Source organism: Sorex araneus, chromosome 5 (assembly GCF_027595985.1).
Source record: "Sorex araneus isolate mSorAra2 chromosome 5, mSorAra2.pri, whole genome shotgun sequence".
Taxonomy (NCBI): domain Eukaryota; kingdom Metazoa; phylum Chordata; class Mammalia; order Eulipotyphla; family Soricidae; genus Sorex; species Sorex araneus.
Window position 1 is genome coordinate 28958841 of NC_073306.1, and position 25507 is coordinate 28984347.

Here is a 25507-nt window from a genome sequence, read left to right on the forward strand (position 1 = left end):
ACGTGTTGATATACACAATACACCGGAGCCTCACATAACAGACTACTTGATTTTATTCCTATGAAACTGAGGCCATAGGTGAATGGTGACCTGGGCGAGGGAGGCCCGGTGGGTTAAATTCTAGCTCAGCTGTGCTGGTAACTATATGGGTTGATGTTTGTTAAAACTCATTGAACTATATACTCTAAAGGGATATCTCCCACATACAGATGGACAGGGGGCCATACGGAGGGTCAGGGAGGGAACCAAGCCAAGTACAAGGCAAGCACCCTACCCACTGTGCTATCTCTCTGGCCCCCAAAGGGATCTATTTCATGGCATGTCAATTATCTTCTATGAAGTTAGTTTGAAAAAGCGAATCCGACCACGCCATTTTCATTCTCAGCGAAACTTTCTAATGGTTCCCACCAGCGTTTAGGGCAAACACAAACGCCAGGGTGAGAGCTGGGGTCTGTCCTGCCTCCTCTCCAGGCCTTTCCTTCACAGATGCCTCAACTACACCTTGCATGCACTTCCTCAAACGTCCTTTCACATGTTTCTCACCTGGAGAACTTACAATTATTCTTTAAATGTCTCAAGTCTTACATCTAAGGCACTAACGAACCAACTCTAACTCCACCCGAAGCATGTATTTCAGAGCGGGGTGTTGGCCGCATCCTGTCTATCCAGCTCCAGAGCGAAGCAGGCACCCGTTAAAGTGCTGCTGAATGATTACGTGCACGAGTCACCTTGTGCTCTGCCCCCATGCCCCACAGTGCCAGGACCTGCACAGTGTGGGGTGGGTCAGACCAATACCTGTCCCTGCCGTGCCCCTCCAACCCCTACTCTTCCGGACGGGCAGTCCTGCTTCCCCGACGCTTGCTGAGCACGGTTCAGCGAGCAGCTCGGCAGCAGGAATGGCAGGAGGCAGCAGCATGGCTGTGCTGCAGACAGGACTCTGCCCCTAGGTGTCCGCCCCCTCCCGGCTTCCAGCAGCCACTCACCAGGCATTCGAGGAGACGAGCTGGGCGGGCGATGACAATCATCAGCTTTTTCACCAGCTGCATCACGAAAGCCACTTCTGAGCTCTCCGAGCGCTCATGAGCCTGTGGGAGTACGGGGGTCAGGGACACAGAGGCTACTTAAGTGAGCCACTGACTAGTGTGGCCGGGCTAGGTGGAACCGACCCCGGGGAGCCAAGAGCTCTGCAAAGCAAAGAACTCAGAGGGCCAGTCAGCGGGCTGAGATGGAGGCACCGCCACGGGCGCTCGGGCGCACAGGGGCGCCCCGCCACAGACAGCCGCCCCTGCTCCCCGCCCCACCCCGCTCACCCTCACACCCAATGGCCCCTCCATGACGCCCACTCTCTGCCCAAGATAGATAGACATAAGGAACAGACAGGCCACAAAGCAGCAGAGGCATGACCAGATGGGCATTCCAGAAAGATCTCTTTGGCTCAAGCATGGATGGTCACTGAAGAAGCTAGGCTTGAAGGGAGGGAACCCCATTTAATTGGCTGGTGTAGTAATTCAGACAGAAACAGTGTAAGTAAAGGCGGGAAGAATGGAGACTGGCCACGGGGCCACGCCACAGGCAGGTGACAAGGCATCAGGGCCACTCCAAAGGGAGGTGACAGAGGCGGCAAAGGAGGGGTGGAGGAAGCAGGCGGAGGAGGTAAAAACAACTGCAATTTAGGGAAATTTCAGTGACACCCTCAGCAAAATAGGAAATACAGAAGGTAAGTAGTTTAAGCAAGGCTGCGCAGAATGCAGGCTTATGACTTTCAGGTTTATATGGCGGGGGGAGGCTCCCAGCAGTTGCTGACAGTCCAGGGCCCCAACGCGGTGGTGCTCAGCTTGGCTGTGTGTGCCTGGGGTGCTGGGCGTGCTCAGGGATGGAACCCAGGGACACCCAGACATAAGGCATGTGCTCCAACCCTGTCACTGGGTGTGAGAAGAAATGCAGGTAGGCGGAAAAGAGCAGCTCTGTTTGGACCCGTGGAGCTGGAAGCACCCAGACTGGCGACCTTCATGGGGATTCACTGGCTCCGCCCTGGGCCCTTTCTCTTTTATGGAAAACTACTGATTTCTAGCAGCTGCGTGCATGGCTGCACCCCTCGCTACCTCCAATAGCTGAGCAGGAGGTGAGTAGACTAGGGCTCTAAAAACAGATGAATGACAACAGGTGCCCACAGGGCAGGGGAGCACATGACCCCGAGGTGGGTGCCAGGGCCACCAGAAGGCTCCAGGCTAGATTTTTTTTTCCATCTGGATAATCCAGTTCCCTCTCCTGCCTACACGGCTCAGAGCTTGCTTCCCATTCATTGCAAAAAAACCTCCGAGTCCAGGTGGGTAAGACCTCGGGCAGGTGGGGACGGTGACGTGAGCTCAGGAGGCCAAGGAGGGAAGTGGTCAGGTGGGTCCCGCAGCCCAAGGGCTGGCAGTGAGGAGGCTGAGGGAGAAAGAGCTGAATATACCAGCAGGTGACGGGACCCCAACGCTAAGAAACGGGCAGAGAAGGCACCTGGCAGAGGCAGCAAGACTGAAGAGAAGAGTCTGGGGAGCCAGGAGGGTGAGGGGCAGAGGAGAGGCGGAGGCTGAAGGAGTTCCCAGACTTGGCAGTCAGCAATTTATTCCTTGGTGACCTTCGCCTCAAACTGCCTCAGTGACGCACGAGGAGAAGAGAGTAAAGGCAAAGACTGAGGAGTGAACAGGTTGTCAAGAAAGCCAGCAGCACATGGGACCATTCAGAAATTGGTTAGGAATGGGAGAGACCGAGGAATTAGGGAAATTAAATTGATTTTTTTCAAGACTTAGCCCAAACATCAACTCTGAAACCTTATTCTTATTGGAATTTCTCTACACCCACCATCTCTCTCTCTCTCTCTCTCTCTCTCTCTCTCTCTCTCTCTCTCTCTCTCTCTCTCTCTCTCTCACACACACACACACACACACACACACACAAGAAGGGCTTTTCATATCTCCTAGCATCTGTTAATGGCCCATGGCATCATCATGTTTTCCAACTGTCTATCTCTTTAGCCATGCTATAAAGCCCGAACGGTGCTTGGAGGGCCATGAAGAGCTGGGGATTAAACAAGGTCTCATATGAAAGCATGCATTCTAGTCTCTCGAGCCATTTCCCTGGTCTGGTCTTTATCTATTTATTTATTTGTTTGTGATCTATCTATGGTTTGGGGGTCACACTCTGTGATGCTCAGGACTTACTCCTGGCACTGCTAGGGGGACCAGATGGGGTGCCAGGGATTAAACCCAGGTCAGCCAGGTGTAAGGCAAGTGTCTTATCCACTGTCTTACCTCTCTGGCCCCGTAATTGAGTTCTTTTGATACCAGGCAATCTTCTCTCAGAAATATAAGGGACTGCAGGGGAACCTAAGTCCTTTGGCACCACAAACGAGGATAAAGCCAGCACAAAGAGAGGCAATGGTGGCATACAGAAGACAGACATGGGCAGGGACTGATAATCCACGACCACATGCGGGGTCCCCTGGTTCTCGGGGGCACTCACATCTTGCAGGAGTTTCTCTAGATTCTCTTGAAGTTCGTAGAAGTAGTGTGACGTAATGAGGCCGCTCTGAGATTTATCCAGGCAGTCTCGGGCCATCTCAATCACCTGATGATGAATAAAGCTCAAGGCTCCGTCTGCCAGGGGCAGCACGCTGTCCGGAGTGTTGGAGGAAATGAACTCCGCGAGCCGCTCTTCCATCTGGGCAGTGGCCTGGGAAGAAAAGCGGGAAAGTGACACTTTCTTCTTCCTAATCCGGCAGGGTCGGCGCCGAGCCTGAGGGAGCCAGTAAGAAGCTCTGTTTGAGCTCAGAGGCCCTCGCCTCCTCACACGGCATACGTGTGACCAAGTCCAGGCCGAGTCTGCCCAGGGCCTCTCGCGACCACACGCTGTGGAAAGCTCTGAGGACAACGGGGACTACTGTCTCCTGTCTGTTTTTGCTGCTCCCCTCGTGGGGCATTTTCACCCAGTCTGCCCAGCGAACTATTACCCTAACCTCGCTACAAGTATCACCACTCCTCAGAAATCTTTGCATGATCCTTCCATGCAAACTAGGGTTTCCTTTCCTCTGTGCTTCCAGAGAATGTCCAAAGGTGTAGAGTGAGTAGAGCGTTTGCTCAGAATCCTCTCGGGACCCCAACTGCAGGGGTCAAATGACAAACTTCATTTAACCCGGACAGAGCTGCCCAGGAAGGTTGTGGCCTTTCGCCCTTTATCAGTGTGTGCTTACCAGGGGCGTGTGTATGGATACAGATCAACACAGGTACAAGAGGAGTGAGAGAGAGGAAAGAGGGGAGAGAAAAGGAGGGTGCAGGATGAGGAGAGGAGCAAACAACACACTCCAAAGCAAAGTCATCTTACACAAGTAACTGAAGACACTGCAAACGCGCAGTACCTGAACGCAGGACCTCTGAGACGAAGAGGAAAAAGGGAACAAACACGCAAGCTGCTTGATAATGAACCAAGGGTAACAAAGCCGTTTCACAGCTGTTTGTTCTGCCTGTTTGTTCTTCCTCCCTCTTTCCCTGCGGTGCCCACGAGAGAAAGGCCAGCATGTGCAGATGCAGGCTACAGGCTCAGCAGAGAAGAGGCAACACTTACTGGGAGCCTGCATGCCTGAGTGCAGCCCAAGAAGCAGATACCCTGATGCGAAACTGCAGCGGGAGCGGAGGGAACTCATCCATCCCAGCCCGACAGGCGGAAGGTCTGAACCCCTCACTGCTCATCTCCGCTGCTGGGGTCACTGCGTGTGCGCGTGTGTCTCTCAACAGGGAAAGCACAGGAGCTCTGGCCCACTTCCCCAGGCCACACGTGTGTCCAGGAGACTGTTCCTGAGCTGAGAGGACATTCCTAGGGGAGAAGAGAACCACATCTCCCACACGCTAGGGAGAGCTCAGCGGAGAGGCGTGGACAGAGAACAGAGCAAGCCTAGAGGGCTGCATGCCCCGGACATCGGGGAGCGGGAGTGGAGATGAAACCCTGAGTCTCATACAGTGGCGCTGGCTGTGCTCTGAAGGAACAGGGCCGGGCAGAGTGTCCAGGGATGAGATGCCCCCAAAGAAATGCAAATGGGAACTAAGGTCCCAGTTCCAGGAACAAGGAGGCGCACAGCCAACCTGCAGAGCTATCGAGACTATTTCCCACCATCTCAGGGAGGGAATCTATCACTCCCCTCAGCATTTCCCTCCGAAAATCCCAACGGAAATGTGTGAAAGCGACGCTGAGGCCTGTCTCCCACCTCCCTGCCGCCCCTGGCAGGCGCCTGACAGAAACGCGGGGCTCCGTCTGTGCGCTTGGCAGTGAGGCCCCGGGCGAGCACTCGGCACACAGGCCAAGCACAGGGACCCCAGGAGCAGGCAACGGGAGAAGCGCACTTTCCAGTTCCTCCCGTCCCCATTACTGGATGGGTGAGCACCAAACGGTTCTCCTGAGACGCCTCTCCTGTTGGGAGTGGTGTCGAAATTCTTTGAGGACAAACCCAAAGCACACGGAACTCTGTGGCTCTCCCCCACCGCGGGCCTGAGCTCTGGTGTTTGGGTCTTCCTGCTCCTGGGCAGCTCGCAGCTCTCTGTAATGACCACTGGGGACAGCAGCCCACTCCCTGGGCAGTGCACCTTCAAAGAGAATCCTTACCTTCGGGAATCTTTCTTTGTATACATGATTCATCATTATTATTTCACTGTCAAAGGAAACTGGGGACCGTCCAGGACTGAGTAAGAAAGAAACAATGGTGTTACTCCCAGCCCTGAGGAACAGAGGAGAGAGACAGCCCCTGCCCTCCCTTTTGCTCAGCCCTCCACACGCGGCACCCCCACCTCCACCTTAATGAGTTCTGAGTTCCAGAGCTTCCTTATTCCTGTGGCTGCCAGGACATCTGGGGCAGCTCAAAATGATGCCATCTGGCCGCCTTCCTGTATGAAGACTGGCTTTCACGGAGGCCTGTGCCAAGGCTGAGAAGGCCTAGCAAGGAGGAAACTGCTCCCCAGCCGCTGGCGGCTTTCTAAACGCCCTCCCCTACAAGAGGATGCGCTGGGCCATCTTGGCTTTGGCCAGGGGGACGGGGTACAGCCCAGCGTATTCTAGGAATCCAATCCAACCAAACCAGCACCAAAGACAGGTTCCTGCCCCCCCACCCCCACCCCAAGCAGCAGCCGATTAGGCTGAGCGGGGTTCTGACACGGGGAATGACGAGGCCAGGCCAGCCGGCAGGGACTTACAAACCTGCCTCAGCTCTTCCCCTTTCAGGCATGTGTGATCAGTCCCTTCGAAAGACGTCAAGAGTCCGAGCCACACACTGAATGGAGAGTTGGGCCCCAGCTGTGGGTTCACAGCTGCTCCTTCCTGCCCTGCTTCCTGCGCGGCCCAGCTCAGCTGCTGCACCCAGGACTCTACCGAGTGCTTTAGCAGTACTCAGGCACGACTTCCCTGAGCAAACTGTGGGCCTCGAAACCTCAAACAGCCTAAAGGGCCTGCATTTAGATGCTGGGGGACAGTGGAAAGATTCGGGTGTTCTCTGTGAGACACTGGGGAGCTGCACCACAAATTCAGTCCCTTGAACTTGTGACCCTTTGTACTAAGGGTGTCTTCTTCACCCTCTTCTGAACTGGAACCAGTCTTCCTGGCCTGGCTCGACTCAGTCTGACAGTTGCAGGCCAACACCACCTGTGTGACTCTCCCAGCGAGGCAATGCTCCCCGGGGGTCCCTTTGAACAGGTGAGCCAATGTGTTATTTCCTAGGGGCTCTGGGAAACTGAGCTCTGGGCTCATTTTATCTTATTAAGATAATAATAAAAAATTATTTTGTGATGGTATTCAGGGCTTACTCCTGACTCTGCTCAGGGAGCACGCCTGACAATGCTCAGGGGACCATATGTGGTGCCAGGGATGGAAGCAGGGTCAGCTACACAAGGCTTAACCTCAACCTCTATGTGAGCCTCCAGCAAACAAGCACATTTTAATCATCTCCACACTCTCCTTTAACCTGGAATTCTTAGATTAACCAGTCAATACTGAAGAACAAGAACCAATTAGTCTAAGGCATTCCAGATAAATAATCTGTTAAAATGTTTGGGGCTGGAGAGATAATACAATGGGTAGGACACCTGGGGTTCAATCCCTAGCACCCTAAACAGTTCCCTGAGCGCTGGCAAGAATGATCCCTAAGCACAGAGCCAGGAGTAAGCCCTGAGCACAGCTTGGTGTGGTCCATAAAACGGACACACAGACATACACAGACACAAACACACACACACACACACATATACACACACACATACACACACACACACACTGTTTGTTCTGAAGAACCCATGTGGTTCAGGTATAAGATCGGATGGATATTAATTCTGCCTCCGACATAAATGGCTTCAGCAGGAAACCTCTTTACTTCAAACAGTCCTCGGCTCTGGGTTCTGTAACCAGGTAACCATCAGGATTGGAGTTAACACACTCCTCTTCCTAGCTCGAGTTTAAAGTGTATTCTGTTATTGTTGGGTTTTGTTTTAGAAACACACCCCTTGTGCTCTGGGGTCATGCCTGGCCCTTGCACTCAGGAGTTACTCCTGGTGGTGCTCGAGAAACCATATGGGATCTTGGGGATCAGACCTAGGTCCGCCAATGCAAGGCAAATGCCTTAACCTACTGGACAACCTCTAGAGCCTCAGCTAATTACCGTCAAAGGGAAAAGCAGGCCCACTTGGCAGCATTTTCAGATACCTCTTGGCGAGAGCTGAGTGGCAGCCAAAGCCAAGGAAGGCTCGAGGAGCCGGAGAGGTAGTACCAAGGGCAAGGTACTTGCCCTGCGTGCAGCCAACCTGTTTTGATACCCAGCACCAGTACCACCGAGGGTGCCCTGGTTGCCACCAAAAGAGATCCCTGAGCAGAGAGCCAGGAGGAAGGCCGGTATGGACTAAAAACAAACAAAAAAAGACTTGAGCTCCACTGGCCCCAACTCACTTGAGTCACCAGGGGTAAGCAGTGGGCATTGACGCCCACACCAATCCGGGCCCAGAGACTGTGTTTGTCAACAAAGTTGAAAATGTGGCTACACTTAAAAGGACGATGGCAGAGCTAAGCAACTGCCACAGAGCCTGCATGGCTGAAAGTGAACATGACCGAGCCTCGCGCCTTTCAGAGTCCTGTGCTATGGAAGCCAGCTGGGCAGTGGGGAGCGGATGCCCTTACCTGAGGCTGCGTGAGCGGGGCCGCATGGCGGGGGACTGCCGGCCCTCCTCGTCAGGCACACTCTCGGTGCTGAAATGCTTGGTCAGGAAGTGCAGCTCGTCCGCTGTGGGCTGGAAGGGCAACTGATGCAGCTTTTCTTGTGAGGAACAGGACGACTGTAGGGAAACATGACGAAGACCCAGTCAATGGAGAGCAGCGACTCCTCCCTGGGCTCCTGGGGGCCCCCCAGGGCACGGCGTTGTTCACTGGGGGACCTCAGTGTGACAAGCTGTGATGAGGGTCCTCCCGAGTCCTGGAGCAGTTGGATTCAGATGTTCATGAGCTGCGAGTGTGTGAGCACTACAGTACTCGTGACCCCCGGGGAGCAGGACAACTAGACATACCTGCACCCCCAGTCTGCAGCAATCACATCAACAACAATGACAAAGCAGGGATGGGGAGGAGGGAGGGAAAATAAGTAAATAAGTTCTAGGGCTGAGGGCAATGGTTCACAGGGTGGGAGCCAATGATTTGCACGGGCATTCAGGGTTTGAGTTCCAACACTGCTCGGTCTGATGAGCACTGATGGGAGTGAACCCCCCAAAACTCAACACACACACACACACACACACACACACACACACACACACACACGGCAGTAATGTAAATACTTGAGTTATAGGCTAAAACCTTCTCTAAGAGAAACTTAACTAGACATTCAAGGAACAAGCTCCCTAGTCTTGGGGTCAGACAGAGACAGTACAGCTGGTAGGGCACTTGCCTTGCACATGGCCAACCCGGGCTCAATCCCCAGCACCCATATGGCCCCTGAGCCCTGCCAGGAATAATTCCAGAGTGTATAGTCAGTAGTAACCCGTAAGCATTGTCAGATGTGGCCCCAAAACAAAAACCAAAACTGAACCCCAGCCTTTCTGCTTGATACAGATCAAAGTAGAACATCACATTCTTCCCTTCCGTTTCTTTTGGGGGACACCCAGCTGTGTTCAGGGCTTACTCCTGGCTATGTGCTCAGGGACTACTCCTCACAGGGCTTGGGGATTGAACCTGGGTCAGCTGCATGCAAGGCAAGTGTCCTTCCTTTCACACTGTACTCTCTCTGGCCTGTCTTCCTTCTTTTTTTTTTCAAGGAAAAGGTGAAAAAGAAGAAAGGTCTCACAGATCTGAGACGTGGGCAGGATTACCTTGCTTGGATGCCATTATAGTAAAATTGTTCAGAGGAGGCATCTTAGGAGCCTTCAAGCATGGCCTCACTGGCAAAGCCCAAGTCCAGCCTCAGGCCCACCTCTGACTCCACAGGCATCACCACACCCCCAAAGAATACAAGGCTTGAGTCTTTCCCAAGGTGCTTGTTGCTCAAGGCTGTGGCTATTAGGGGTTCAGGCTCTCAGCCCTCATCAGTTCCAGCCCCAGAAACCTCTTAGGGCAAGTCTCTGGAGAAGAAGCTGAGAACCACTTTGCAATTCCGTAACCAGCATTAACTCCCAGGGAAGAATTTCTTCAGGGTGAAGGAGGTACAGCCACCGATCTGGCTACTTACTGAGACAGTAGAACTCGGAGTGTTGGTTCCATAGCCTGAAGAAGGCAAAGAGGCCAGAGACCAGCGCCGTCCATCAGTCCTAAGAAAGAAAGTGGATTAGGCAGTTTCTGTGGTTTCCCCTCCCTGGGTCTAGACGCTGCCTGTGGGGGTCTTCAACGGCACTGTTCAGGGCAGCTGGCTCACTGGCCTCACGATCGTACTGCTTGGCCCGGGATATGTTTTTATGTCTCTTTCCTACATGGACCTATTATTGTCACTTTTGGAAAAGGAATGATAGGGGACTTTGTAGAAAGGCTGGAGTAGGGGCCAGAATGGTAGTACAGTGGGTAAGGTATCTGCCTTGCACATGGTTGACCCAGGTTCAGTCCCCAGCACCCCATATGGTCCCCCAAAGCCACCAGGAGTGATTCCTAAGTGTAGAACCAGAATTAACCCTAAGCATTGCTGGGAGTGGCCCAATAAATAAATTAATTAATTAATAGGTAAATAGATAGATAAAGTTAGCAGCCTAAGAGCTGCCATTGAAAATGCAGCAACTGTCTTTTCGAAGGCTCCCTGTGAAGGGCTATTTGGTCTTCTTCAAATCACTGGAGAAACTAGAAAGCTGTGCGCCCTATCCAAGCCTCAGTGTGAAACAATTAATAGTAAATAATCTAAGGCCATCTAGGAACTATTAGGACGCTCCAAACCAGTTCTTGAGAATGTTTGCCAAAGACTAATTCTGTGACTTTTTTTTTTCTTTCTTTTGTGGGGGTGAGGGAATGGGCTATACCTGGTGATGCTCAGAGCTTTCTCCTGGCTCTGTACTCAGATATCACTCCTGGGGGGCTCAGGGGGCCCTATGGGATGCTTCGAATTGAATCTAGGTTGGATTCGATACAAGGCAAGTGTCCCACCCACTGTACAATCTCTCTAGCCCCTGAACAAGGGACTCTCTGCAGGGCTCTGGGCTGTATGGTAACAAAACTGTTCTTTCTCCTGAGGCCCTGGGGAACAGAGTTTGATTGAAGTTGCAGAAAAACTTCTTTACTGTTACACACAGAACCATAAATCATTGGCAGAGGGGGAAACTTTAGAAATTCAACATCTTTGCTCTTCCAAGAAATTAGACATTTGGTGTTTATTTCAGGTTTCAGAATTTCACAGGGATGAAGGGAGGCAGGAAGGGAAAGAGGAAAAAAAGAGATGCTTCTCCTTTGAAGAACCCTACCCCCACCACTGCCTAGTCGCTTTTTGTAGTATTGTTTGATAAGGGGATAAACCAGGGTCCCATGCAACATGCACGTAACTCAAACCATGCCACCCAGGCAGCCAGCACAGGCAGGGCACAGCTCTGCTGGAACCTAGCCTCTGAGGTGAAGAACGGCCAAAGGGCAGCCCAAATATGTTCCTTGTTGGGTTCTGAAGCTTACCTGAGTAAGTCAATTCCAGGAAAGCAGTTCAACTAAGATGGAGCTAGTCTAGCTAAGGAACGGACATCCTAAAGCTTGTAAAATAGATTTTTCCCAGGTGACCCCACCCCCCGGCACAACAGCCCTTTTTCTATAAACCGAAGATCAGGGACCACCGGAGCAAGAAGGAAATGCCACCATAACCACTCCTCTGCCTGGTAATCTCACTAGGGACAGAGGCAAGTTGTGGGAACAACAGTGACTTGTCCCTACACTCAGAAACTTGGAACTGTGCAGCAACTCCAGCCTCCAGGGACATGGTTCCAGCAGACAGAGGGAGGCCCCTCAAGGCCTCTTTGCTAGCCAGGAAAAGACAATGTTTACCATCACAGCAGGAAAGATTTCTTACAAAAGTTCCCACCAGGAGGGGGGAAAAAGTCACAAACCATGTTGTCAGGCCATGCATAGCAGCTTCCCATCCCTCTCCCCAGTACGTCCACTGTTACCTGTCTGCTCTGTGGCCATGGCTGCAGTGAAAAGATGTACATGAGAGTGAGAATCGGGCCGGAGAGATAATACAGCAGGTAAGGCACCAGCCTTGCACATGCCCGGCCCGGGTTCAATCCCCTGAGCCCCCTGAGCACAGGGTCAGCAGAGCCAGTAGTAAGCCCTGAGCACCGCCGGATATGGCCCCCAAACAAAAAAGTAATTTAAAAAAAGATTGAGACATCATCTTGGGCTGGAAAAATAGTACAGCACAGGTAAGGCATTTGCCCTGCATGCATCCAACCTGGATTTGACCCCAAGCATCACATAGGCTTGTGTGTGAGACAAGGGGGGGGGACCCCAACCCCCATAAGGAGTGATTCCAGAACGCAGGACCAAGAGAAGGCCATGAGCACGGCCAGCTGTGCGCTGTACTTATAGAGAGAGTGAGAATCAAGGGCCAGAGAACTAGAGCACTGAACTGCTCAGGAATGTATAGTCTGAAATAAATTTATAGGACTGATGAGGTCTATCCTTAGTGTTTCATTAACTCTGGTTTCTGTGAGATATTCCAAAAACTACGGTGCTCTGATAAGACTCAAGCTTGGCCTAATTAATCTAGAAAACATAATTCTGGAGAATCCTTGGAGCGGGACCGAAGAGCTCCCTGATATCTAGCAATACCCAGCAGCTCTCCCGGCTCTGTCCTGAAAGGGCAGCCTGGGGCTCTGTGCTTCTGGGATACAGCTGTGCGGATCTCAGAGGTACAGCCAGATCCTAAAGGCCCCCCGCTGGCCCTGCTCCTAACGAGCGGGAATGAGGAGACCTGGGAACACCCGTGGAGGCGGCATTCCCTGTGCAAGGAGTGGTCTGCGCTCTTCCATGCTCACCCCCACAGGGCAGGCTTCTCCTTCAGCTCTGAACTGAAAAGTCAGTGATTCAGAGGCTTTACGGGACCCCCCACAATCCACTCTCCATTCTCTTCCTGTTCGTCCATGTGACACTGTGCTCGTCCACTTTGTGCTGTTTATCACAGTTTCTAACGCCACTGTTTACCTGCTCATTATTCCCCTCTCTCAGTGAATCAATAAGCATGGATGGAGTGCTTATCATACACCAGGAGACACAGATTTCAGTATTTTAAAGTTGTTCAGTGAAAAATATTGTGGCTCTATTTGAGAGGCCCTGGGTTTGGAGAGGCAAGCTGGCCTTGCATGCAGTTGGCCAGAGTTTGGCCTGGCACCACTTATGGTCTTCTAAGCCCTGTCAGGAGTGATCCCTGACCACAGAGCCAGGAATAAGTCAAGGGAAGGGAGAGAGGAAGGGAAGGAGGGAGGGAGGGAGAGGCAAGCTCAGGGAAACAGCTCAAAGGATTTGAGCACCTGCTCGGCAAGCACTGGGGCCAGAAGGTTCGATCTCTGGTACCACGTGGCCTCCTGAGTACTGCTGGGAAGGCCCGACAACCAAGAAAAAAAAATGTAGAAACAAAACTCAAGGATTTTTTGGAGATTAAAGACTCCTTCTGACCTGATGAGTAAGAAAGGCTTCTCTGAGGAGTTCTTTTTTTTTTTTTTTTTTTTTTTTTGGTTTTTGGGTCACACCCAGCGATGCACAGGGGTTACTCCTGGCTCTTCACTCAGGAATTACCCCTGGCGGTGCTCAGGGGACCATATGGGATGCTGGGATTAGAACCCGGGTCGGCCGCGTGCAAGGCAAACGCCCTACCCGCTGTGCTATCGCTCCAGCCCTCTGAGGAGTTCTTAAACACAGGAAATGAAAGACACAAATGATCTAATCACTCAAATACATCTCTCTTCCTACCTTCCTTTTTTGGGGTCACACCCGGATAGTGCCCAGGGAACACATGTTACCTGGGATTGAACCGAGGCCACCCTTGTGCAAAGAATGTGCTCAACTCTCTGTGCAATGTCTCCAGCCCCATTTCAGCATATTTCTACACCCGAAATATCACTGCCTGGTTAAGAAATTAGGAGGCATATATACATTAGAGGCATCTGATTCTGGAAAAGAATGAGATTTAATTAACAACACAGAATTAATGCTGTTTCATGGTGTACTCTTTTTTCTCTTGGGGGAGGAGTGGGGGTTATACCTGGCAGTGCTCAGGACTTACTCCTGGCTCTGCGTGAGGGATCACTCCTGGAGCAGACTGCAGGAACATATGGGGTGCCTGGATCAAGCCCAGGTCAGTCACATGAAAGGCAAGTGCCTTTCCTTTGGTGCCATCAACTCTAGCCCCCCATCTGCTATGACCTCAAGACATCATTCTCATTAAAAGTTCCAAATCCAGAGCTACAGTTTTTTTGAAAGTCAGAGACTCACTCTAATGAAGAAAAAAGAAATTAAAATGTAAAATATATTAGAGAACACAAAAAGCCAGAGAGATAGTTCAGTGGTGAGGTGTGGAGTAGCAAGCAGCAGACCCAGGTTCGATGCCCAGCGCAGTAGAGGGTCCCCACAGCACTACTGGGAGTGAACAGTGAGAAATGAACCCAAGTAAGCGTGTGTGCGTGTGTGTGTGTGTGTGTGCGCGCGCGAGTGCGTGCATGCGAGTGCGCGTTCGTGCATGTTTTGGTTGTGGTGGTGGTGGGGGTGTCACACCTGGTAGTGTGGCCAGATATGTGGCCTGAAAGACTTAAAATTAAAGAAAAAAATTAAAGAAATAAGAAAACAGGGACTTTTACCTAAAATTATAAAAATAAATCTACTTGTAGTAGCTTTATGCATACCATCCAAACATTCACATGCAAATCCCTAGGGTGTTTAGAAAATAAAACTTGAAGGTAATCGTGATGTGGGCCAGGAAAGCAGGAAGGAATTTGGATGCCAGGGCCTAGGTAACACAACAGAAGGGCAGTGCCTCAAACAGGGGGAAGCCGGTATTTAACTGGCATTCATGCAAGTGCCACACATATCGGTCATCAAGCAGGATTTCGATCAACTTACCTACGGGCAGGAACAAAGGAAAAGTGAGCAGGTGCATTTGGAGAGAAATTCCGGGGGCTGTCCAAAGGACTGTTACCTGTTGGGGGAAAGGAAAGAACACTCCGTGAGGTTTGCTTCTCCAGAGGGTGGAAACCGCTGGGGAGAAATTCTTCCCTTCTTCAGCCACTAGCACAGTGATTATCTTTTCTGCTTTTTCTTCAGTTTAACAAGTCAAATATCTCCTCTGGAAGTTCGGCAGGCAGTGGTTTACACCCGCAAACTGGCACTGATCCTGCCAGCTGAAAACCATTGGTCAGAGTTGATCCCAAGCTGCCTCTAACAACACACGTTCCGGAGCCAGCAACCCCCAACTCCCTGCCTTCCCAGACAACCCCAGGCTTGATCTGCCTAGCCAAGTTAACCCACCTTCCTACAGGCTCCAAGAGCTCATTTTGTGCAAACGGTGTTGCAAATGCTCAAATATTTCCCGTTGGACAGTATGCCTGGATGTAAGGTCTTGAACATGTGTCTGCACATGCCACCCAAGGGGCAATCCATAAATACATGTGACTAAAGGAAATGGAAGCGCACGGGTGGGGACTGAGAGTAGGAGTTGTCCTTAAAATAGTCCCTAAACAGGAGTGGGGGAGATAGGACAAGGGTCTGTGCCAAACACATGCCCTGACGGACCTAACCCTGGCCTGATGCCTAACTACCTGCGCCCCCACCCCGCCTCCTGCAGAACCACTGACAGCCACTGATTGCTCTGTTAGCCACTGATTGCTCAGAGAGGCCTCTGGGGCTCTACTGCTGCTTAAAGTCTCCCACCCACACACAAAAGTACAAACACAAGACCCTCAAATCCACAAAGAATGCCTAACCTACTCCAAGTGTAGGAATTACCTCCATTTCTTTATTAATTTTCACACGTTCCTATAATATGCTAATAGCAGCACAACCTTCTTTTGAGGGGGGGTGTCACCCAATTCTACCCCCAAATATATTTTAAGACAGGTTTTGAGTTTACTATAGTAAGGGGATTCTAATTTTTATGTTTGAAATGAGTATATTTTTAATGTGCAGTTTAAATTGTAGCTGGATTTGATATGTATAGCTAGAGAAACAATTATTTTATAAAATACATTATATTGCCTCACTGACTCACTAGCATATTTTGAGTTTGCAACATTTAAATTCAATATAAAGAATGGTGGTAGCCTTTTTTTAAGAAAAAAAAAAAACAGCTCTCTCCCAGAGGTTAAGGGGCATGCCTTGCATGTGGCCAACCCTGGTTCAATCGCCAGTGTCACATATGGTCCCCTGACCACGGCGAGGGATCATTTTTGAGCAAAGAGCCAGGAACAGCTGCTGAGCACTACAAGTGTGCCCAACGCCCCCGGGCCCCACCAAATTCTCAAACAATGTGGCCAGGGACTTAGCTAAATGGATTGAGTGCACAACTGGCATGCACAGGGACCTCAATTTGATCCTTAGCACTACCCAGCCTCCTGAGCACCCCTGGGAAGGACCCCTCCAACCAAACCCATAAGGTTACTCAACAAAATGTTATCAAGTCAAATCCAACAATATGTTAATTATACAGTATGACCAAATAGAAATTTATCCCTGGTATACAAAAGACTTGTCACCAATCCTTCATATGTACTCCTTCATATTTGCTTGCCATGCAAGCAAATTCAAATTATCACATCAACAGGTGCCCTCCCTCCCCCAAATTTTTCTTTTTGGGTCACACCCGGCAATGCACAGGGGTTATTCCTGGCTCACACACTCAGGAATTACCCCTGGCGGTGCTCGGGAGATCATATGGGATGCTGGGAATCGAACCCGGGTCAGCCGGGTGCAAGGCAAACGCCCTACCCGATGTGCTATAGCTCCAGCCCCAGTGCCCAAATTTTTTTTAACAAAATCCAAACCCATTCATGATTAAAACAATAACAACAAAACCTCTCAGCAAATTAAGAACAAGAGAAGTTTGTCAACATAATAAAAAAAATCTACAAAAAGCGTACAGTTGACATCATACTTAATGGTGACAGACACAAAGCTTTCCCACTAGGATCGAGACAGCAAAGTGAAAAGATTCAGTGTTTAAGGACACAACGACTCAAACCTGTCAAATACCAGTTCTTTCCAATTTGATGTACAGATTCAATTCTATCCCATTAAAACCTCCCAGCAATGGAGTTGGAGAGAGCACAGTGGGTAGTGCATTTGCCTTCCACGTGGCAAGTTCAATCACCAGCATCCCATATGGCTCCTCAAACACCACCAGGAGTAATTCTTGAGTGTATATCGAGGAGTAAACCCTGAACATTGCTGGATGTGGCCCCCAAAACAAAACAAAAACAAATTAAGGTAAAGGATCTTAGAATATCCTGTAAACACAAATTTAGGATGTCTAAGATTTGAGATTATCATCTGATATTGAATTTGATCTATATGGAACAATCAGTGTTTTTTTTTTTTCAATATTTTTTCATACAGATACAGAGTCTATAAGTATGGAGTGGGTTTTGAAGTAAATTCTTTGCCTCGTGGATCTTGGGGCATTCTAGAAGTTCTGGAGTGATTTGGGAAGAAATGATGCTGATAGCCAACAGCTATGGAGAATTAAGCATGTTACACACATTGACTCAAAGCCAGAATCCACAAACCCAGGCAGGCTGAAGAGGCCAGATAATGTTCTCAATCAGTCACTTGAGTAGGGAAGATTTAGTCTTAAAATCTAACAGCCAGAAATCTAAATAGAAAGATAATTATCTCAGAGAGGGGCGGCCACAGCAGTAATTACTGTCCTCATACTCATATTACAGTGGTGAAACTATGTACAAAGTCTAGACATGTTCCATTTATTTTTGTAAGTCCAGAAGGTCAGGTATATGTGCTGTTTTTTGACAAAATTCCAGGACAAAATGTACTATATGTATGAGCCAACAGAAACTCAGTCAATTCTGTGGGAGAAATAGCTAAGCATATGAGAGTATGCTTTCAAGGTCCTGTACATCTCCAAATTTTCTGGGCGCCATTGTGCTCTTGGTGGCCTAGTGTGACAGTTGGTGTCTGACTTACTGGCTTGTAGGAAGGTCCATGAGCAGACAGAATAGCTGGGCTCTAGGCTAAACACCCAGTCAAGTGACTTCCTTTCCCCAAGGACAGGCATCCACTTCACAATGACCAGGTTCTCTGGGCCCTCAAACAGTTACTACACCATGTACCTCACTTTCTTCCTCCAAGAACAGAGTAAAATTTGAGTAAGACAAATCCAAGTGGACTACTCTTACTAGGTTTGGTGCTGAACTGTTTCAATGCTTTGATACTTGAATTGTACCTAATTGTAAGTCAGTCAAGCCCCATGGCATATCAAGCCCAGGTGGCAAGCTTTTTTTTTAAGAAAATTTTTTATTAGCGAATCACCGTGAGGTACAGACTTATAAACTTTCATGCCTGCATTTCAGTCATACAGTGGTTGATGCCCATCCCTCCACCAGTGCCCATTTTCCACCACTAATGGTCCCAGCATCCCTCCCACCACTCCCACCCTGTCCTCCCCCTGCCCCACCCTGCCTCTGTGACAGGGCATTCCCTTTTGCTCTCTCTCTGTCTCTCCACGTGGCAATCTTTGAGTGGTCTTGGCATCATAGGTTTCCAAGCCAGCTCCATTTCTATGAGCTGGGCTGGAACTTCCATTACAAATCAAATGGAGATGATGAAAAGTATATCTGGGTAGAGCAATCCTTTCAGAAAGTAAGTCTCCTTGCCTGGCTCCCTAGATTGCAAGAAAGTATAAATAGGGGCTAGAGAGACATACAGCAGGTCGGGTGCTTGCCCTGCATATGCTGACCCGGGTTTGATCCCATCACATATGGTCACCAGAGCTCGCCAGGAGTGATTCCTGAGTGGAGAGCCAGGAGTAACCCCTGAGCACTGCCCCAAAGGAAAAAGAAACCAAAAGATGTCGAAGAGACCAAAATACATGGCTAACTCAAATTCTGCCCTGACCTTGGGTGTGGTAAGGAAAATGTTCATGCGGTCCACATCACATTAACCAACATCACTAGAGCAGTAACACACTCGCAATACAGCTGTATGGAAGTCATGAACCCAATATACATATCTCACCCCAAAATATGTTCAAAATCAAAAAGAAAATTGGGGCAAGGGAAAGAAACAATAACCAAAATCCATCCTTCTAGCGAAAGCATAATTACGATATGCTTCAGTGAGGCAAGTGAAGTGTCAGAGTAAAGGCATACGGCACACAGAAGAACATGAGCTGGGCAGCTGCGATTAGTCTCCTATTCCATCTTTCTTCTTAGATCTTCAGGTACTCACCTGTGTGGCCATGGAGTGGTGAGTGCGGCCGTGGTAGGGTAGGTGAGGTGCTAGAGGTCACAATTAGGCTCTTGCGGTTGCTTGTCCGACAACTACAATAAAAACACAGAAGCCAGTTACAACAGCGCCACAGCCTGAGTTTAAAGAACTTGACTGCTACAGAAGAACCATCCCTAGGGCTGAAGAGTACCCTGCTTTATTTTTGTTGGTGTTTCGTGGGCCACATCGAGTAGTGCTAGGGGTCGAACCGGGGGCTTCCACACACAAAGCAGGGGGCTTGAGCCATCTTGGGCCCTGAAAAACACATCTTTAAATTGAATTGGTTCAGAATTTCCTGTCTGCAGAATTTAGACCTCAGAATTCATTGTGTTCTCCCCGAGAATAACTTTTGTAACTGCCTTGACTTTTATCTCAGTTGTCACTGCCACTGCACTTTCCAATGTTTTGCTTCCCAAATAAACAAGGAGATTAACAACTGTGTCTTAAAAGCATCTAATGGAAAGTGACCGGTATATGGGCAGGAGGGGTAGTAGAGAGGTAAAGCGCTTACCATGCATGTTGCTGACCCTGTTTCTATCGCTGGCATTGCACAATGGTCCCCCAGACACCACCTGGGGTGACTCCCGAGCAGAGCCAGAATAGCCCCTCCCCCAAGCACAGCTGGGTGTGGCCCAAACCCAGTCCTCTCATCCACTTCAAAAAAAAAAAAAGCGATCATTGCCAAATTGATTTATAAATAAAAACACACAAATCATATTTTTGCTTTGTTTTGGGGTCACACCCACAATTACTCCTGGTTCTACACTCAGGCATCACTCCTGGTGATGCTTGGGGACTGTATGGGACACCAGTGATAAAACGCATGTTGGCTGCATGCAAGGCAACACCTTACCTGCTGTACTATTGCTCTACGCCCAATTACCAAGTCATAAAAATTAAACTTACCCTTATCAAATTCATTTTTAAATGTTTAATCAAGCATTAGATACTATTCTCATTTTACCATCAATTTCAGAGCTGGCCTGTCCTCATTCTCTAAAGTGAATTTTCCACTACATGTGACTGTCTGACGTGTTTTCTGTTTTGTTTTTTTTTTCCTTTGTCCTTTTCTGAGGGGACAGTGTTTGTGGGCTTTATTCAGCGGTACTTGGGCTATTCTGGGGGCCCACATGTGGTGCTGGGGACTGAACCAGAGACAACGACACACAATGCACCTTACTTCCGGCACTGTCTTTCTAGCCCCTGAAGTGTGGGTGGAAAAACCTAGACCAAAATTCAACAAGCTCACCTAAATCTGTGTGTGTTTACATGTGTTACTTTCCAACCTAACTGCAGAAGGAAGGCTTATATATCAGTTCCTGTAATTGCCCACTCAAGAAGTCTGTACCTGCACCACCTCCCCTCTCCTCACAGCAAGTTCATTCTCATCATCATTAAAGTATATTGATATTTCTTCCATCTCAAAACAGCAACAAAACAAATTTGCATAGACCTCCTTGAGAAACTTATGCAACCTCTTTTAAATCATTTGACAGTTGTATCTCCTTGTCAAAAATTTTAAGTTATACTTAATAAAACAGAGATTTTACACATTTTACCAAGCCTTGATTAACTGTATACACGCAGAGTAACATCTAAAACAAGAAACAGAGTGATCCTATCTCTCTAAAAACTTCCCATGTGCCACCAGCCAGTCAATTTCATCCTCTGAACATTTGTTTTTTTAGCACTCCCAGCATTACTTAAGACTGGCTTGGTGCAAAGGGTTATTATTCCAGGCTGTGCCTAAAGTACTATATGTGGTATCTGGGACTGAACAGGGGTCAGGCAAGAACCTTAACCCCTGTACTATCCCTCTGTATCACTGCATCACTGTTATCCCGTTGTTCATCAATTTACTCGAGTGGGCACCAGTAACGTCTCTATTCCTCCCAGCCCTGAGATTTTAGCAGCTTCTCTTTACTCATCTTTCCCAATGATTGGAGGCTCTTTCAAAGGGGAATGAGGCCTATCATTATTGTTTTTGGCATACTGAATACACCACGGGTAGCTTGCCAGGCTCTACCCATGTGGATGGGATACTCTTGGTAGTTTGCCGTGCTCTCTGAGAGGTGTGTATATATATATATATGTATATATATATATATATATATATATATAAAATCCCTCTAGACCCAAAAAATAAAAAAGTAATAGAAAAAGTAACTGTGAGCTTTTCAGTAACATTAAGCAGATCGAATTGCAATTAAGAGGCCCTGGGGCTGGAATGATAGTACAGCAGGTAGGGCATTTGTCTTGCATGCGGCCTACCCGGGTTTGATTCCCAGCATCCCATATGATCCCCCGCCCCCAGCACCACCAGAGTAATTTCCGAGTGCATGAGCATCCCTGGGTGTGAAGGAAAAAAAAAAAAAAGAGGCCCTGACAGGGAGCAAGGAGGAAAAAAGTAATGAAAGAAATAACAGATTTTTCTTTTCAGATTAAAAAATTTCTTGGGGCTGGATGGATAGGGAGCTTGCCTTGCACCACCAGGAGTGATTCCTGAGTAAGAGCTTGGAGTAAGCACTGAGCATCGCCAGGTCACCACTGTCACCACTGTCATCCTGTTGCTCATGGATTTGCTTGAGTGGGCACCAGTAATGTCTCCATTGTGAGACTTGTTGTTACCATTTTTGGCATATCGAATACACCACGAGTAGCTTGCCAGGCTCTGCCGTGCAGGCGAGATACTCTTGGTTGCTTGCCGGGCTCTCTGAGAGGGGCGGAGGAATTGAACCCGGGTTGGCCTCGTGCAAGAAGAACACCCTACCATTGTCGGGTGTGGCCCCAAAAACAAAACAAAATATGATTTATTAAAAAATTCCAAATATGGGGGCTGGAGACATAGTATAATGGGTAGAGCATTTGCCTTGCACATGGCCAATCTGGGTTTGGTCCCCGGCACCCCAGATGGTCCCACCAGGAATGATCTCTAAGTTCAGAGACAGGAGGAACCCCTTAGCATTGCTGCATGTGGCCCTGAAACCAAAATAAGTAAAATTCCAAATATGATGCTAATTATAAGCTAACAGATCCAAGAGATGGTCAATGAATTGCTAAGCCTAAGAACATGATAACATGATGAAAAGTTTATCATCAAAGCACATAATTACTAAACAGAAAATCTCAAGCAGTCATAGAAAAATTATGTCCTACACAGAAAAAGAAATAATGGGGGCTGGAGTGATAGCACAGCGGGTAGGGCGGTGTTTGCCTTGCACGCGGCCGACCTGGGTTCGATTCCCAGCATCCCATATGGTCCCCTGAGCATGGCCAGGGGTGATTCCTGAGTGCAGAGCCAGGAGTGACCCCTGAGCATCGCTCGATGTGACCCAAAAAGCCAGAAAAAGAAAAAGAAATAATGACAACAAGAAGAGACTTTTCATGGGAAAAGATGCATGGCAGGGCCAGAGACAGCTCAGGAGGCAGAGCGCATGCTCTGACGCAGGAGGCCCGGGCTCCATCCCTGGGCACACACGGCTCCCCAAGCACAGCGCTGGGAATGGCCCTTGTGCACCACTGTGACCCCAAACAAAAAAATCACTTGGGGTGCAACCCAAAAAAAGTTTTTAAATAAGGTAAGAAAAAAAAAGAAAATTAGAGAGAGAGAACAGAAGGGAATGCCCTGCCACAGTGGCAGGGTGGGGTGGGGGGAGATGGGATTGGGGAGGGTGGGAGGGATGCTGGGTTTACTGGTGGTGGGAAATGGGCACTGGTGAAGGGATAGGTTCCCGAACTTTGTATGAGGGAAGCATGAGCACAAAAGTGTATAAATCTGTAACTGTACCCTCACGGTGATTCACTACTTAAAAATAAATAAATTTAAAAAATAATAATAATTAGAAAAAGAATAAAAAAAAGAATGCAGAAATGTCTGTAAGTTTATATTGTGGGGCTGGAGCGATAGCACAGTGGGTAGGGCATTTGCCTTGCACACGGCCAACCCGGGTTCAATTCCCAGCATCCCATATGGTCCCCCGAGCATCGCCAGGAGTAATTTCTGAGCATCGCTGGGTATGACCGAAGAAGAAAAAAAAAGTTTATATTGTACTTAGTATTCAATACCAACCAAACCTATATTTCAAAAAAAGTAGCTAATTTTCTAGATTTCAAAAATGCTAAAGTAATTCACTACCAGGAATGAGTTCATTACCAGTAAACCTATACTACAATAAATATTAAAGAAGCAATAAATTTAGGCAGAAGGAAGATCATTAGACAGAAATCTGGGACCAGAGCAACAGCACAAGGCTAAGGTGTCTGTCTTACAAGCCACGGCTTGCAATCACGCCTAACACCACTGTGACATTATGTCATTATAATAGCAGAGTTACTCTGCTACTTAAACCCCCCTATATCAGAGGGTGAAAGCCACAAACTAATTTTAACAGTCTACAGTGGCTCCTTCACTTTTCTTAGAAAATACCAAGCACATCACTGCCTCAGGACCTTTGCACATAGTTCCTTTGCTGGTGTTTTCCCCAAATAGCCTCCTAACTTGTTCCCTCATCTCCTTCAGGGACATTTGCCCAAGCACATCATCTTAATAAAATGTTCCAAATAATTCTATATGAAATTCCTACTCCTCCAAATTCTCTAACCCACTTTCCTCAAGCAGTTTTCTCAACAGCGTTTGCCACTACCTATCATACTAGATTTTTTCAATTCACTGAATTTACTCACTTTCTATTAGAATCTAAGTTCTATGACTGCGGGAGCTTCTACGTGCTTTTTAACTGGTGTGCTCCTCAATGCCTGGCACTTAGTAGTAGATTCTGTTAGATACTTGCTAATGAATGAATTCATGAGTATGATTTATTACAAAGATTAAAATAAAAGAGGGGACAGGCCAGAGAGACAGCACAAGGGCTAAGGTTGCAGTTGATCCTAGTTCAATCCCCAGCACCCCCTATGGTTTCTGAGCACTGCCAGGAGGGATCCTTGAGCACAGACAGGATTACATAAATCCTAAGTAGTGCCAGGTGTGGCCCCAGAACAAAACCCAAAGATTAAATTAAATTAAATATGGTGCTTATACATCTGGCATTTGAAGGTTTCATCAAATGACTATATCTAAACATCTTTTAGATGGAAATGATGGTAGACCGAAATTGCAGGTACAAATGATTTAGTTTCATTTGCTGCGTTCTTATTTAAAATTTAAAATAAAATCCAAACACAAAATTTCCTGGCCGCATGCCTTTTCCTGAAGGTACACATAATCTTACTTGGCAAATCAGCAACAGCTGTCAGGGGGGAAAAGGTCAGACGCCCAGGACAGACGCCGTGACTCAGCCGAGGGCCAAAGCTCCTTTCGATAGGCTCTGGCCATTTCTCAAGAAGATATAGGGCAGATCTGAATTCTTTCATCTTAGTAAAACGAAAGTTCTGGACCTTGACGGGGCAGAAACACCAGCTCTCAACGGATGGAAGCTAAGCTGGAAGCCCCTGGCTGGAGCTGATGCCGGCTGCTGGCTATCGTGCCTGTGGCGAAGCCAGGCTGCTTCCAGCACCATCTCAGCCCTGCAGTCACCAAGAACAGGACCTGGAGCTCATTTTCTTTGTCTTTCTATTTTTGGCTTTTTGGGTCACACTCGACGATGCACAGGGGTTACTCCTGGCTCTGCACTTAGGAGTTACTCCTGGCGATGCTTGGGGGACCACATGGGGTGCTAGGAATCGAACCCAGTCGGCTGCATGCAAGGCAAACGCCCGACGCACTGTGTGTGCTATTGCTCTAGCCCCGGGGCTCTTTTTCTAACACGGTCATCTCAGTGGACAGTATGAGCCAAGTGCAATCTCTGGGACACTTCTGAAATGCAGACACACTTCAGAGTTTCTGAGAGACCCCAATTCCCTCTCAGGCACTGCAGACAGGCCCCCACACCTGCCAGGAAGGATCCCAAAGCACAGCACCAAGAGTAAGCCCTGAGGTCTGTTGGGTGGTGCTCCCTCCAGTAACTAGCGTTGGAAGCAATAGATGGAGGCCTGGTGATGAGCTTTTGGGAAATGGAAATAAATTCATGAGAAATTGCCCAGAAGTAGCCCAAAGGCCTGGAGAAACACATGAAGAACACATCCCTTGAGGTGCAAATTCTGAGAAGCTACAGGAGAACAGGTGGACTTCAGGCGGCCGGAGGGGGTGGAGGCGGGGGGCCCGGGAGGCATGAGGGCTGTACCACACACAGGGACTCTCTGCAGAGCAACTCTTGTTGCATGTGACTTAGGTGAAGAGGGGAGAAGGGAGGAACAGCAGCCTGGAGTCTGCCGCTTTCCTCTCTACCCACCTCAGTCACCCAGGAAGTACCTGGAAAATCTAGGACTGATCAAAGTCTGCTCGGAGCCCCAGCACGATACAGACCTCACAACTCGCCAGCCCCAGGAGGCAGCCGTCAAGCTGCACCTGTAGCCCGCTCATTCTGCCCGGGTGGGAGGTCGTTTCTGCCACCCCACCGCTCAAGGAGCCATGGGCTCAGGCTGCAGCGAGGAACTGCGCTTTGCAGGAAAGGAAAGTCAGACCTAGACCTTCCCCAGGCCTTTCAGGTCTGTTACAGAAAAGAGTTTT

The 25507-nt window shown here is 48.9% G+C and overlaps 1 protein-coding gene across 5 annotated transcripts in view; it reads right to left on the reverse strand.

The window, feature by feature from the left end:
• Nucleotides 1-25507, reverse strand: part of MAST2 (microtubule associated serine/threonine kinase 2) — a 159070-nt gene that overhangs the window by 10774 nt on the left and 122789 nt on the right. For 3 of the 5 annotated variants that reach the window (XM_055137926.1, XM_055137922.1, XM_055137927.1), the window contains 8 exons: nt 18904-18995; nt 14569-14644; nt 11622-11642; nt 9725-9803; nt 8188-8342; nt 5638-5713; nt 3508-3717; nt 984-1085 (listed from right to left, as the gene is read on the reverse strand). In XM_055137926.1, the coding sequence (XP_054993901.1) occupies nt 984-1085; nt 3508-3717; nt 5638-5713; nt 8188-8342; nt 9725-9803; nt 11622-11642; nt 14569-14644; nt 18904-18995 (811 nt within the window). The remainder of the gene's footprint in view (nt 1-983; nt 1086-3507; nt 3718-5637; nt 5714-8187; nt 8343-9724; nt 9804-11621; nt 11643-14568; nt 14645-18903; nt 18996-25507) is intronic. The other 2 variants (XM_055137924.1, XM_055137923.1) reach the window with 1 other exon arrangement.